At 42.3% G+C, this 14128-nt stretch overlaps 1 protein-coding gene across 10 annotated transcripts in view; it reads right to left on the minus strand.

Moving 5' to 3' along the window:
* Positions 1 to 14128, minus strand: part of ITSN1 (intersectin 1) — a 257076-nt gene that overhangs the window by 76755 nt on the left and 166193 nt on the right. For all 10 annotated transcript variants that reach the window (XM_032175654.2, XM_032175652.2, XM_032175655.2 and 7 more), the window contains 4 exons: positions 9098 to 9345; positions 6247 to 6406; positions 1834 to 2039; positions 985 to 1067 (listed from right to left, as the gene is read on the minus strand). In XM_032175654.2, coding sequence (XP_032031545.1) covers positions 985 to 1067; positions 1834 to 2039; positions 6247 to 6406; positions 9098 to 9345 — 697 coding nt within the window. The remainder of the gene's footprint in view (positions 1 to 984; positions 1068 to 1833; positions 2040 to 6246; positions 6407 to 9097; positions 9346 to 14128) is intronic.

A 14128-nucleotide genomic window follows, 5' to 3' on the forward strand; every position in this document is an offset into this window, starting at 1 on the left:
TACTTTAAAAAATCCTCTTGAAAAAAGAACATTGTTACTGTGAGTCTGAAATGCCATTATACCTTAATCCTTGCTGTCTTCACCTAAAACAGCTGTTTTAATAATACTATTTTTCATTGGGCAAGGTTTCTAAGGAATTTAACAATCTCATTATGGCAGACAAACTAAATAGAACATTCTATTCTCCTGTAATGTATTCAAGGAACCCATAAAGAATTACTATGGAATTGGTTAGTTATGGCATCTGTTAACTACAACACTGCTCAGACGTCTACACGGGAAACCCATCTAACTCAGGGAGCACTCTTCAGTTAGGATGTGATGATGGCTGTTCTGAATGTAAAAAAGATGTGAGATTTTTACCATGAGGGCCTGAATCACATAGGTTTTGTTCAGCTGGCATCCATATAATATTTAGGATTATGTCACCAAGTGGAGATTGAGAAAGAAAGCAATTATTTGTGTAATAAATACTCAAAATGATTTTTTTTTTTAGTCCTAAATTGTCTGGTTTGGTTGTTTTCATGGAGCACAGAAATTGAGTTTCACTTTCATTTGGGATGGCACAGATGGCATTCATGTTACTGTGAGAACTCTAGTGGTCTGTGTAGTTACTTTTAAAATGAAATACTTATCTATGAAGTCAGATGAGACTAGACTATGTTAGGTGAAGCAATGACCACAATTTAGCTATAGAGATCCTCGGAAAACTTGATTCTTAGTGAACCGAATGGGTCTCTTTTAAAAGTCAAAGGGCTTATAATAAAATATAATTAGAAAAATCCAGTTTTTGATGATTAATATATCTGACAGTATTTTCCATGAAGTACTCCGATTCTGTAAGGAGCTAAACTTTCACTTTACTGTAGTTTAATATACTGATCATAAATGTAGTCTATCTTAAGATGAAATTCAATCTCATTTCAAACATTTACACAATGTCCTTGACCCTTCTGAAGAACATAATACAACTCAGGCCCTCACCTTCTCCTGAAACGACCGGCTTGGCTGCTGGAGAGGCTACTCGCTTTAGACTAGCAGGACTCTCTGAAGAACCAGAATCCATGCTGCAATAAGGGAAGAAGAGAGTATTTTAATTTTTATCTTCAAAGAAAATAGTACAATGACACTGGTTTTTCTGTTAAAACTGCTTAAGTTTTAAAACTTTAAACAACCCACAGCTGAAATAGTTGTACTTAGCTAGGTTAAAAACACGTAATAAGGTACTACAGAGGCATGACTCTAAGCTCGCATTCTTATTTTTCAGCATTTTGCTATACTGGACACATGGCTTATGTACTAGTTTATTTCAAGGCATGACTGACAGAGATGCTCATTGAATATTTTTGCTATTTTCATCCTTTTAAAGCTCATAATTTGTTTTGAACATCAATATGGTTGGAGGAATTAACAACCTTAGGTTCCATGCTATAAGACCCTAATGAAAAAGACAATTAAGTCCTTCTGATCATTTCCCCAAATGCTTTGGGTTTCCAAGTATTCATATATATCTGGTACAGCACTGGGTAATAAGCATAAAGAGAGTCATAATCTCCAACTAATGCACAAGAGTGTTCCAGGTCTCAGAGCTGAATTCCTTCTTGCATAAGGCAATGAACAACAAGGCACATAGGTTTTCATGAGAGAAGAAAGAATGCACTTATCTATAAGAGGCTCCCTTTTGGTACTCTATATACTCTAACTTTTGCAGTTAAAAGATCTAGAAGACAAACTAATCCCGCAAGTCCTGTCTGTGAATCTTAACTAGTGCAAATAGTAATTTAACGCCTAATATTGTTTTCATCAAATACAAGCAGATAAATACAAAAATACCTTGTAGATTTCCTTATGGGCCCTGAAATGAGTTTCACGTAAGACTTGGGGAACCAACCCTTCTGACCTTGAACTTCTCCAAACCACCACATGTCTTGCTGTTCCAGGACGGTGATGACATCATTTTTGTTAAAATTTAAATGGTTGTCTTTTTTGGCTCTCCAAGGATACAGGGCTTGAGCTTGTAGCCCCTCCACCTTTTCACCCTTGTGTGGAACAACATAAAGGACCTCTCGTTATGTTGCGGTTTGTTATCAATTAGGGCAGACGTGAACATGGCACCTCTCCAACAAGCACAGGCCAGACAAGCACACACCGCCACAAAGGGCCCTGAGGCAGCACGGCAGGAGGGCTGGATGCTTCACTGTTTCCCAACAATTGTTTATTTCCAAAAGTGGAGGCCAAAGCCTGCCAGCCTCTTAACAAAGTCATTGTCTGACCATCTAGAACTCTCTATTTCAACAAGCCAGGAGGTCACAATTATTCTGTTGCATCTGGCTGTGTGCCTTTTATATTTTGGTTCTATTTTCACTCTCAAGTTGCCCAGGACACCTCCCCATTTCCAATTTGACTGGTATTTTTAGTGGTGGATTAACACTGGAGCAGAAATTTCATGAACTATCATGAGATCATTAACTGGCATTTTAGTTTAGGTGGACCCGGGGAAATAGGCCCTATCTGGATTATGCTTGTTTTAGTTCCTTTTCAGAGAAAACAGGGATTTGGTTAGCATAAATTCACTGTAATTACCATTTATTGTACATCTACATGCACTGCCCCACGAGATTACAAAGATGAAAAAAACAGTCTCTGCCTCCCACAAATAATTTAGGGAAAAGCACTTTATTAACCATAAAGCACTATAAAGATGGGCAGTATTATTAGCAAGTAACTCACAAGTAATAGGGAAGACAGAGATAAAAACAACCAAGTGTACTACCTGGCAGAATAAAATATACTAAAAAGGAGTTCCTACTATTCACTGCAGGAATAAAGAGAAAAGAGGGATGAATTCTGCCTGGGGGCATCAGCGTAAATTTCACAGAGGGGGCAGCATCTGAGATGGGCCTTGAAGGATGAGAAGGACTTTGACAGCTAGGGCTTCGGAGGAAGGGCACTCCAGGCCGAGGGCACAGCATGGGCAAAGGCCTCGAGGTGGAACACTGCAAGGGGTCCGGGAAGAGAAGCACAATCCGTGGCTGCATGTGGCCTAGTCTCATGGAGGGGTGGAGGAGGAGGTCAGGCTGGAAAGGCAGGGTGAGGCATTTATTATCTTTTAAGAAGCTATAGCATTAAACCATTACAGTATCTTAAAGCATTTAGTAAAAAATGAAACACCAACTTTCAATCATATATATGAATGGACAAGAACAAAGGATAATGCCTAGAGTTACTTCAGAACCAATTTGTACTTGCCTTTGGAAGTTATTTATATTATACTGACATTAAGTTATGATTATGTCTGATAAGCGGAGCATTTACAACAGGTCAAATACTTTCAGCATCTATGTTGATAACCTCTAATTCCTGGTCTTCATGGGTTCTTGCCTTCTTAAACCCGCAACATCCCTATCCTACTTCCTTCCACTTAGCTGTACATTCACTCCTTCAAGTCCCTCAGAGCTGAGGGGGTTTCCCTGGATTTTGAACACCCCTAAGATTGTATATTCTCGACCTTCCATTTTCCCCCTCTTGCAGCGGACCTGCTGCCCGCGTAGCTCATCTCACAGCCCTTCTGCACTATCTAATCCTCTCGGCCACTTCACTGATTTCTCTACGTATGGACCCCAGGGTTGGCCTTTCAACTGTGCCCTCACTGGTATTTCAGAATCTCTCCCCCTGAGAAATCTTCCCTGTGTCTGCTTTGTCAACCTTTTCACATCGATGGGCCCTAATGACCCCAGCCTGGGCTGGACGTGGACTCCGGGTTTGAATCCCAGGTCTGTCACTTACTAATTTTCTGGCTTTGGCAACTGTTTAATCTCTCTGAATCTCGATTTCTACATCTGTAAAGTAGAGATGATACTTTCTCCAAAAGGCTATTAAAGTTTAGCAATCCCATGGTAATGTAAGATGTGTGTAGGTGGGGAGGGGGAAGGAAGTTTAGTAAGATCCATGCACAGTATTGCTATGATAGAAGTAACAGTGGTGAGCTATATAACTATTATTATTCCTAGTCCCAAGCTGTGAAGCATTGCTAGAGAAAGCTGAGGCAATGTGCAATGATCTATTACAGGCTCAGGTTAAATTAAGCCAGGCAATTCTTCATTTTTTTTTTTTTTTTTTTTTTTTTTGAGAACTCAGTCTTGCTCTGTCGCCCAGGCTGAAGTGCAGTGGTGCGATCTCAGCTCACCACAACTTCCGCTTCCCAGGTTCAAGCGATACTCCTGCCTCAGCCTCCCGAGTAGCTGGGATTACAGGCGCCCACCCATCACGCCTGGCTGATTTTTGTATTTATTTACTTTTTTTAGTAGAGATGAGGTTTCACCATGTTGGCCAGGCTGGTCACGAACTCCTGATTTCAGGTCATCTGCCTGCCTCCCAAAGTGCTGCGATAACAGGCATGAGCCACCGCGCCAGCCCAATTCTTCATTCTTCTTTGTCGGATCCCTCATTTGCCTGCTCCCAAACCTCTTCTACACTCCGCAGCCCGTCCAGGCTCCCTCCTCACTGAGAACAATATCATGCAGCCCAACATGAACATTTTTCTTGGCTTTATCTTCTCCAATCTCTTCAGTCTTCCTCACCCAGAAGAAAAAGACTCCTGTCTTTTCTGTGCCTTTAATGTTTTCTGCCTTATACCAACTATATCCTCTGACACTTCACTTTTCCATCCCCATCTCCACTGGCAACATGGCCGGTTCTTGCTTTCCCGAGGACCCTCCATTCTGGTCCTTCTCTTTTTGCAGATCTTTCCACTTTCTTGCTGCTCATTTCCTTTTACGCCCCTGCAGTGTGGTTTCATCCTTCTCCTTCCCAGGTTACAAAGCTCTACCTGTCACAATGAATGGTCTCTTCTTTGCCCTGACCATGGTGCTCAGTAACATAAGCAACCTCCCCTCCCCCACCTCCACTCTCTGGAACAGCCCCCCACCCCGTCACTGAGTCACTGTTGACTGAGCATGTGACACATGCTAAATGCTGAGCTAGGACAGATGCAAAGGAAAGTACCATTTCCTGCTGAGTAGCTCCTCTTCTTCCAGACCACAGAACACACACGTGCCTGTGGATTTGCTATTTTCTCCCTGTATTCTCTCTCCTTGGACGACCTCACACATTTCCTGAGATCTGATAATGTTCTCTATGGGAATGGCTCTAATCTATAATCCCAATCCCGTGCTCTCTTCCACCCTCCAGATCCATGTTCTAACAGCCTGCCAGACAGGGTCCCATGTTCACCTTCAACTCAACACAACTAAAACCCAACTCTTTCCTTTAACTGCGCATTCATTTCATTTTCTGCCTTCCTTCTTTCCCCCTTTAAGGTGGGCCCGTTTTCTCAATCCCAGCCCTCTTCCCTTTCCTTCGGCTCCCACAGGCATTGTGACTCCAACCTCTTCACTCTCCTCTGCAGTCTCTCCCACGTGCTCGCCTCTTCTGCTTCCACCGGCACCTCCCTACTTGGTGAATGTGAACTCAGCTGGGTCCAGGCCTGCCCTGGGTCTCAGCTGGGTGACACCAACAGCCCCCTGACTGGTGGCACTGCCCTGCCAGCCCTCCACTCTAATCTTCCTGCACATCGCTCCTCCAGATGGATCTGCCTAGAGCCTGTGTTCCATCTGGGTGTTCTCAGATCAGAAATGATGCTGGAACCTCCAGTGCCTCCCAGATGGGCACTTGCTATTTGGCATGATTATTGATAGAAATTTGAGTATTTTATCATTATTGTATTAAGCAAAAGAGAACTATTCAGAATAACCACCTTTATCCTTTCAGACATTATTCTTTCCGAGCAGGGCATTTCAGAGCCTCCCATTAACCTTTAATTGGTCTACCTTTTCCAAAAAAAACTCAGTGGTCTAGACAAATGGAGGGGTGCGTGATTTTCCTTAAATACATTCTGACTGTCTGCCTTCGAGCCTTTCTCCCAGCAGTTTCTGTCTGACAGGCTGGCTCTCTGCATTTTCTAGTAAGATCTTACCCACTGGTCAAGATGTAGCTCAAGTGCCACTTCTGCAATGAAGCTTCGTTCATCAACCCAGGCAGGAGAAGTTGACTGTGTCCCACCCCTACCCCCAACTCCCAACTATTCACAGCAGATTTCTGGCTCCTGCACTGGATTCCCATACTGCCAGCCAACCAAGACACACATAACAAGGCTTGCTTCAAAATGACACTGCCAAAAAGCATTTGCTGAAGTTTTTGGCACTGGATAGCATGCTAAGTCTTCACATTCTCACTGGCTGCCTTTACCTGGCCTAGCACAGGAGACGGGGAGGAGCCAGTGGCCGTGGCTGGAGTAAAGGCGGACCTCTGCCTTAACTGGCCGGCACTTGGAACAGTGAGAGATGGCTGGGCTGCCCATGCATCCCAGTTATCCGTTTCTGGTTTCTCATTCGTGCTGGTGGGCCACCTGGAGGGAAAAGCACAACACCATGAATAACAAGCACTCCCTAATATACCAGCTTTTTACCCACAGTAAAGTACCAAAAAAAAAAAAAAGCACTCCCTAATATGCCAGCTTTTTACTCACAGTAAAGTACCAAAAAAAAAAAAAAAGAGGAAAAAAAGAAAAAAGAAAAAAGAAAAAGATGGCAACCGATGAGCCTGTGCAACACAAACCTAGTATACTTATGTGGCTTTCTACAGTGAAAGAACAAGGAGGAGGCTGGGCACAGTGGCTCATGTCTGTAATCCCAGCACTGTGGGAGGCCGAGGTGGGCGGATAACCTGAGGTCAAGAGTTCGAGACCAGTCTGACCAACATGGTGAAAGCCCGTCTCTACTAAAAATACAAAAATTAGCTGGGTATGGTGGCACACCCCTGTAATCCAAGCTACTAAGGAGGCTGAGGAAGGAGAAATGCTTCAACCTGGTAGGCAGAGGTTGCAGTGAGCCAGGATCGCATCACTGTACTCTGGACTGGATGACAGAGTGAGACTCCGTCTCAAAAAGAAAAAAAAAAAAAAATTAGCTAGGTGGTGGCGTTGAGTCTGTAATCCCAGCTACTTGGGAGGCTGAGGCACAAGAATTGCTTGAACCCGGGAGGCGGAAGTTGCAGTGGGCCGCTGAGATCACGCCACTGCACTCCAGCCTGGGTGACAGAGCAAGACTCTGTCTCAAAAAGAAAAATGAATAAAAGAACAAGGAGGAGAGGAAAAGGCATTTGTCTGAATCTTGATTTCCTCAGTGATAAAATGGGAACAATACTGTGCCACTTAAGGTTAGTTGTGAGGGTATATGAAATACAGGCTAGGGAAATACTCTGTAACTGTAAAGCCCCGGAGAAACATCCTCATGTGATCATTATCATTTGTAATAACAATAGTTAAATGAGGGAAAAAAAAGCTACATGCCACCTATGGAGCTGGAGCTTCTCAACACCATTTCTCAGACCCACGCATTCTATAGTAAGTACCTGGTAGTATGCCTAGATGCCACAGCAATTACAAGTGGCATCCTGACAGCAACCAGTTGTCCTAGGTCCCAGGGACAGTTCTAGTTTTGTGATTTCAATAATTTTAGATAAACAAGCTAGGCATGGTGGCTGATACCTCTAATCCCAGTGCTTTGGGAGGCCAAGGCAGGAGGATCACTTGAGTTCGGGAGTTCAAGACCAGCCTGGGCAACATGGTGAGACCTTATCTCTACAAAAAACTTAAAAATTAGCTGGGCATGGTGGCAGGCACCTGTAGGCCCAGCTACTTGGGAGGCTGAGGCAGGAGTATTGCTTGAGCCCAGGAGGTCAAGGCTGCTGTGAGCCATGGTCATGCCACTGCACTCCAGCCTGGGTGATGAAGTGAGACCCTGTCTCAAAATAATAATAAATAATAATAAATAATTTTAGATAAACATATCTGTGTGACTGCAGATCTAAAGGCAATTTACTTTTTACATCTTTGTAAGATACACAAACAAATCTGAAAATCAAAATAATTCCTGATTTTTCATTTGGAAAATAAGGTGCCCACAATTATAGCAATAGAATTGCACACCATACATGTACTGAAGAAGAGGCATACTGATTTGATCCCCAGCAAAACGAATCCTGGAAAATATGGTATTAGTCTTCTATTTTAGCCTAAGCTTTAGTTTAAAAACTCAGAACTTTTCAGTCAAGACCAAAAGAGTAAGGGAAAGTTTCAACTTGGAAGTCAAGCTAATGGAAGGCTATTTTTTTCTTAAAGCAGAGATTAGATGAGGGGAACTTCTTTAGCACCTTCAGCCTTTTTTGTGAAAATAAAGTATGAAAAACTTGCTATTCCTTACATCCTTCCCTCCACTTCCTCCCGCCCTGGGTAATTATTCTTTCTTCCCTCTATTTGTTCCATCTGATCCTTCTCCAGCAATACATCTGGATTCCTTGCCTTCAATTTGTTTCTTCTGAAAGATGATTAGACTTGAAAAAAAAATTTAAACACTTCTTATTCAAATCACTCATACTTGTATCCTAGTATAAAATATTTTTAGACAATTGCTCATCTAGGTCATGGCCCTATAACTGGAAGTCTGAACAACAATTTCATCTATCATTTCAAACCTCTGCTTACATACAGTTTTTAAAATGCCATTTCCTGATGAACCAGGGCACAGAACTAACCGTGGCCAAGCACAAACACCTCTTCATTCTACTGTACATTTGTATAAGATTAATGAAAGTGGAAAGCTTTAAAGGAAACAGCTTTCTATCTTATTCAGAACCACATGACTGAACTCAATTTTTGCTTCTGCCTGGCAAAAAAAAGTGCTATTTGCATGCAGGAAATGACTCTGAAAATTTGCTGACTGACATGGATGTCAAAACAGATTATTAGGAAACTGTATTTCTCCATTTCTTCCACAAGAATGGTAGATACAAATACATTATTGAACAAAACAACAGGCTTCATTTTGTACCATGGTAAGTCACTGTTAGACAATGATATCATTAAATCCAGTTCAGGGACTGTAATCTCCAATTCGCCAGCCAGAGAAAGGAGCATTGAAAATGAGCCAGCTCCCTCACATAGAAGGACAATCCAAGACTATGAGAATACTTAAGAGGGGGGAAAAAATGACCAAATTGGGATTTCGAAAATCATCAGAAAGAGCCCACCAACACGTACGTGGAGCTGAAGTCGGCCCAGTTATTAGGGGTCGTGGAGGGCTCTGAAGAGGTTACTGCCAAAGGGGCGGGGGTCTCACGCAAGGCCAGTTTGGGGGCAGGGGCAGATGTTGAATCAGTCACTGGTTTCACTGGAGCGGGAACCTCATTTTCTGGGATTTTCTCTGCATAGTTTGCAGGGAACCACCCTGTCTTTCCTTTTAATTCTCCTCCAAGCCAGCCGGGTTCTCCAGTTTGGCTTTCATCCACCTGTGGAAAAAGTCACAACTTTAAGTAGAACTAAATCAACCCCTGAATAGACCCAGCACCCAACTACAGCGAAGTCCCAAGCCTCTGCCCTCTTTAGATTCACATATGGTATAGGAATTTCTTCATTTTAGTCCAAGTGTCTGGGAAAAGAGTCTAAGCAGTAATGCTGAAAAAAAAAATGCACTATAATTCAAGCTCTTATTCTCTGTACCTTTTTAAAAAGCCTTACCCCATGCTTTCCTAATAATGGCAGTTGAGACAAAGTGCCTGGAGTCCTGAGGCATGTAATTTAAATATTTTGATTTGGGAAGTGACTTGACAGGCTTCATCAGAAAGTCACGTCATTATCAAAAATAATTTGACTTGAGTTTATTACTTAAAGTTGAAAGCAAAGGGTGCAATCAATATGAATTCAGTACTCTGAAAACTTCCAATAACTAAGTAGTATTTATTCAGTATAGGGACAAGGAAGATTAAAAAAAAAAAACCATGGCCTTAAATGGTTTCCACGGGAAGCAAAGCTGACTGCTGCTGTGTTTAGGCATTTAAAAGCTCCACAGACACATGATGAGAAAATTAAAGAAGTCATTATTTACAGCAATAATCAATTGTATTAAGGTCCTATAGTTTTCTTTTGTATAAATTTAACTTGCATATTCAGTGCACAGGAAAATACAGGATTATACTGTTTAAAAATTTCACAGAGGCCATTTATTACGCCAAATGCTTTTAAGCATTTTAATTCTGATTCAAATGGATCATCCAAAATAGCCAAAATGATTCTACTTTTCTTTACGAGTTGTCCCTACTATTTTATGAGCAACAGGGGAATGACTTTGGAGGACAATCACATTTGCTATTAGGAAATTTATTTTTGGGCCGGGCACGGTGGCTCATGCCTGTAATCCCAGCACTTTGGGAGGCTGAGGCGGGCAGATTATCAGAGGTCGGGAATTTGAGACCAGCCTGACCAACGTAGTGAAACCCCGTCTCTGCTAAAAATACAAAATTAGCCAGGCATGGTGGCGCATGCCTGTAATCCCAGCTACTCGGGAGGCTGAGGCAGAAGAATCGCTTGAACCCAGGAGACAGAGGTTGCAGTGAGCTGAGATGATGCCATTGCACTCCAGCCTGGGCAACAAGAGTGAAACTCCATCTCAAAAAAAAAAAATTTATTTTCATTACTATAATTCTTATAAGGGTCTTATCTTATGAAACCTTGTATCTTATTTTTACCCCTTCCTATGCTACCTAAGGAGTAAAACATCAAACACTTCACTGGAAATTAAAGTTGCTTCTTAGAAATCAGACATGAGTAGGGAGGGTCTTAACAATGATTTTGGAAAAATCTGACAAAAATACCAGTTATCTAATCCATTCAAGTATTCAGTAAAAAATAATTAAAAATAAAGCAAAAAATGATTACATTAAACAAACCAAACATCAATCTGTATGTACTCAGTGGACAGTGAGTAATAGGGTTCAATACTTATTAGCTTGTTTGAATTAACAAATGTTTGGGGTAGAGGTGGAGAAAACAGAATGCAAGGCGAGGCTTACTACTGAATTCTACCTGTTATTTACAATATATTCAGCAAGTAGGGGATGCCTGCTTGCTGCTTCACTTTAGGGAATCTTTACTGTCACAGATAAAAGCAATTTTTAAAGCTGAGAATTCTCCAAACAACCAAAAAGGGAGTTCCCTTGCATAAAATGCAATAACACTTCCAAAGGTTGAATTTTTGGCTTCACAGTTCTATCATTTCTGCTCACACTTACACCCACATGAACACACTAGCCACTTTCCAGTCATTGTTTTGTTCTTACTGTTCTTCTTCTGGACAGCCCCAACTGTTTCTCTAGATGAGGATTTAAGACAAATTTTCCCCCATTTGGATCTTCTTTTGTGCTAAACTCAAATGGCTAGATGTCTTTCCTTCCTTGTTTACATTTTGGTGGTATGGTGACACATTATAACTTTGCTCCACACTGGAAACATAGCTGTCTTTACCCAAGCCAGGTCCTGCCAGACTTCTCAGTAGGTTCAATAGTCAAGATCAGCCACCTTGGTTCTAGGACCAAAGGTGATGTCAGGCAGGAGTGGGTTAGGAGCTTGAGCCAAACATACAATAACTTAGTGTCAAGACTGCAAAGTGTAATGATCAAGAATAGGGCTCTGCAGTTAGACCGTCTCAATTTAGGAGCTAGTTCTACAATCTATTAACTGGTTGACTTTGGGCAAGTTTAATCTCGTGGCACCTCAGTTTCTTCATCTGTAAAATGGGGATAATAAAAATACCTGTCTTATTATAATGCTCACTGTGAGGACTGACAAATGTTTACACCAATGCCTGGCATACTAAAAGTGGTTTTCTTTTTTGTTTTTTTTTTTTTTGAGATGGAGTCTCACTCTTGTCACCCAGGCTAGAGCATATTGGCACAATCTCAGCTCACTGCAACCTCTGCCTCCTGGGTTCAAGCAATTCTCCTGCCTCAGCCTCCTGAGTAGCTGGGACTACAGGTGCCTGCCACCACACCTGGCTAATTTCTCAATTTTTAGTAGAGATGGGTTTTCACCACATTGGCCAGGCTGGTCTCGAACTCCAGACCTCAGGTGATCTGCCCACCTAGGCCTCCCAAAGTTCTGGGATTACAGGCGTGAGCCACTGTGCCAAGCCAGATTTTTTTTTTAAATTCTCTCTTCTGCTGTCCAGCTCTGATGTTGTGCTGTAGTTCTCTTACTTGGGCTTCTGTCCTGTTCTAAAAGCCTGGCCTTGACTTTACCTTCCTCTAGGTAACAATCTGCTTCTCTGTTCAGGAGTTCCCTGCTCTAACTGCTGGGTCCTCTGCTCCCTCTAGGTTTACCTTCTTGCCATAAGCAATCCTTTAGGGCCTCAAGTGGATCCCTTGATCAACGGGAACTCCTACTCGTCTGCTCATTTTGGACCTCCTCAAAGGTCAGCTGCTTTGCTTATGTCCCATGATCTATTGTCACTCCCTTGAAACACAGGGTATTGACTGGTTAATAAGACTTTTAGGCCAGGTGCAGTGGCTCACTCCTGTAATCCCAGCACTTTCGGAAGCCAAGGTGGATGGATCACTTGAGGTTAGGAGTTTCAGGCTGGTGAAACCCTGTCTCTACAAAAAATACAAAAATTAGCCGGGCGTGGTGGCACATGCCTGTAATTCCAGCTACTTGGGAGGCTGAGGCAGGACAATTGCTTGAACCCGGGAGGCGGAGGTTGCAGTGAGCCAAAATCACACCACTGCACTCCAGCCTGAGTAACAGAGCGAGACACTGTCTCAAAAAAAAAATAAAAAAATAAAAAAGAGTTTTGGTGGACATCTGGAATGCGACCTGAAGCCCTGGGGAAATGTCCTCCCCCTCCACTAAACTGATAACACCCAGCCTGTCCCCAGATGTGATAGAAAGCCTGCTGGTGCAGTGTACACCTAGGAGTGAAGGAGGGGGCCATATCAGCCTCTTATCCTCATAAGCAAGAGCTTCTCCCATCCCTAAGGACAACAGTGAAATCAGCATTTCACTTTTAAGCAAAGAAATCTGCTGGTCTCAACAGCCCCTCAAACAATAGTCTCAATTAGTTTAATTTACTCTTACAGGTATACACCAATTTTAATAAATTATTACATTTTAAGGTTCAGGGGATGTAACAGACTTTCATTCTTAACACCTAAACTAAACCACTAGAAAGGGCACAAAGGTCAACATATGAAAATGAAAAATATTTCTTCCTGGATTTGGAAAACTACCCAAAATGCCAATCCAATTTTGGAGAACATAAGATTATGGCAGACCAAGAAGTAGGAATACAAACTGCTTTGTAATATGACTGGTTCCAATGTGGACTTTTACACAATGTACATTTACCGACTGGGGGCTATACGGGAGATGTTATTATTAACAATTTTGGTCTCAATACAATTTTATCAGGCAGACTGTAACACCCCAATGTATTTGGGGGTAATTCTAGTGAAACATCATTTAAGTGAAGTACAAACAACAGATATTGCTCACATTTCTGGGACTATGTTACAGAGCTGCTCTACAAAATGTTAGTAATTACACACTGCATATTGTAGCTCACTGACGCAACAGTCAAATATACACAGCAGCCACTTCAGCTTCAAGTCCATTTGGCAAAGGCTGATAATATTACACCTCTTTTCTCAATTTTTATATGCTCCATGGCTGCCATCTTCATTAGGTAAGATTAATATTTCTAAAATCTCTGACCTTGTCACAAAGGGGGGAAGCAGAAATTCCTTTTTCCCTCACAGAACATGATAAACAAGTGTAGCAAACAGGTTTAGCCTGTATATTCAGACCAGCTGACAGTGGCTGCATGGGATATGTTGAGGAGTGCAGGTAGCAAAACATTTCCCATGGATTTGCCGATTTTGAAATATAAGGTTTCTCCCCAAATTCCTAGATGAGGATATTAAAAGTCTTTGTTTTTTGGAAGGAGTCTCGCTCTGTCGCCCAGGCTGGAGTGCAGTGGCACGATTTCGGCTCACTGCAAGCTCCGCCTCCCAGGTTCATGCCATTCTCCTGCCTCAGCCTCCCGAGTAGCTGGGAGTACAGGCGTCTGCCATTATGCCAGGCTAATTTTTTTTTTTTTTTTTTTTTGTATTTTTAGTAGAGACGGGGTTTCACCGTGTTGGCCAGGATGGTCTTAATCTCCTGACCTTGTGATCCGCCCACCTCGGCCTCCCAAAGTGCTGGGATTACAGGCGTGAGCCACCGCGCCTGGCCTTAAAACTG

The sequence above is a fragment of the Hylobates moloch genome, unplaced genomic scaffold (assembly GCF_009828535.3).
Source record: "Hylobates moloch isolate HMO894 unplaced genomic scaffold, HMol_V3 SCAFFOLD_14, whole genome shotgun sequence".
Taxonomy (NCBI): Eukaryota; Metazoa; Chordata; class Mammalia; order Primates; family Hylobatidae; genus Hylobates; species Hylobates moloch.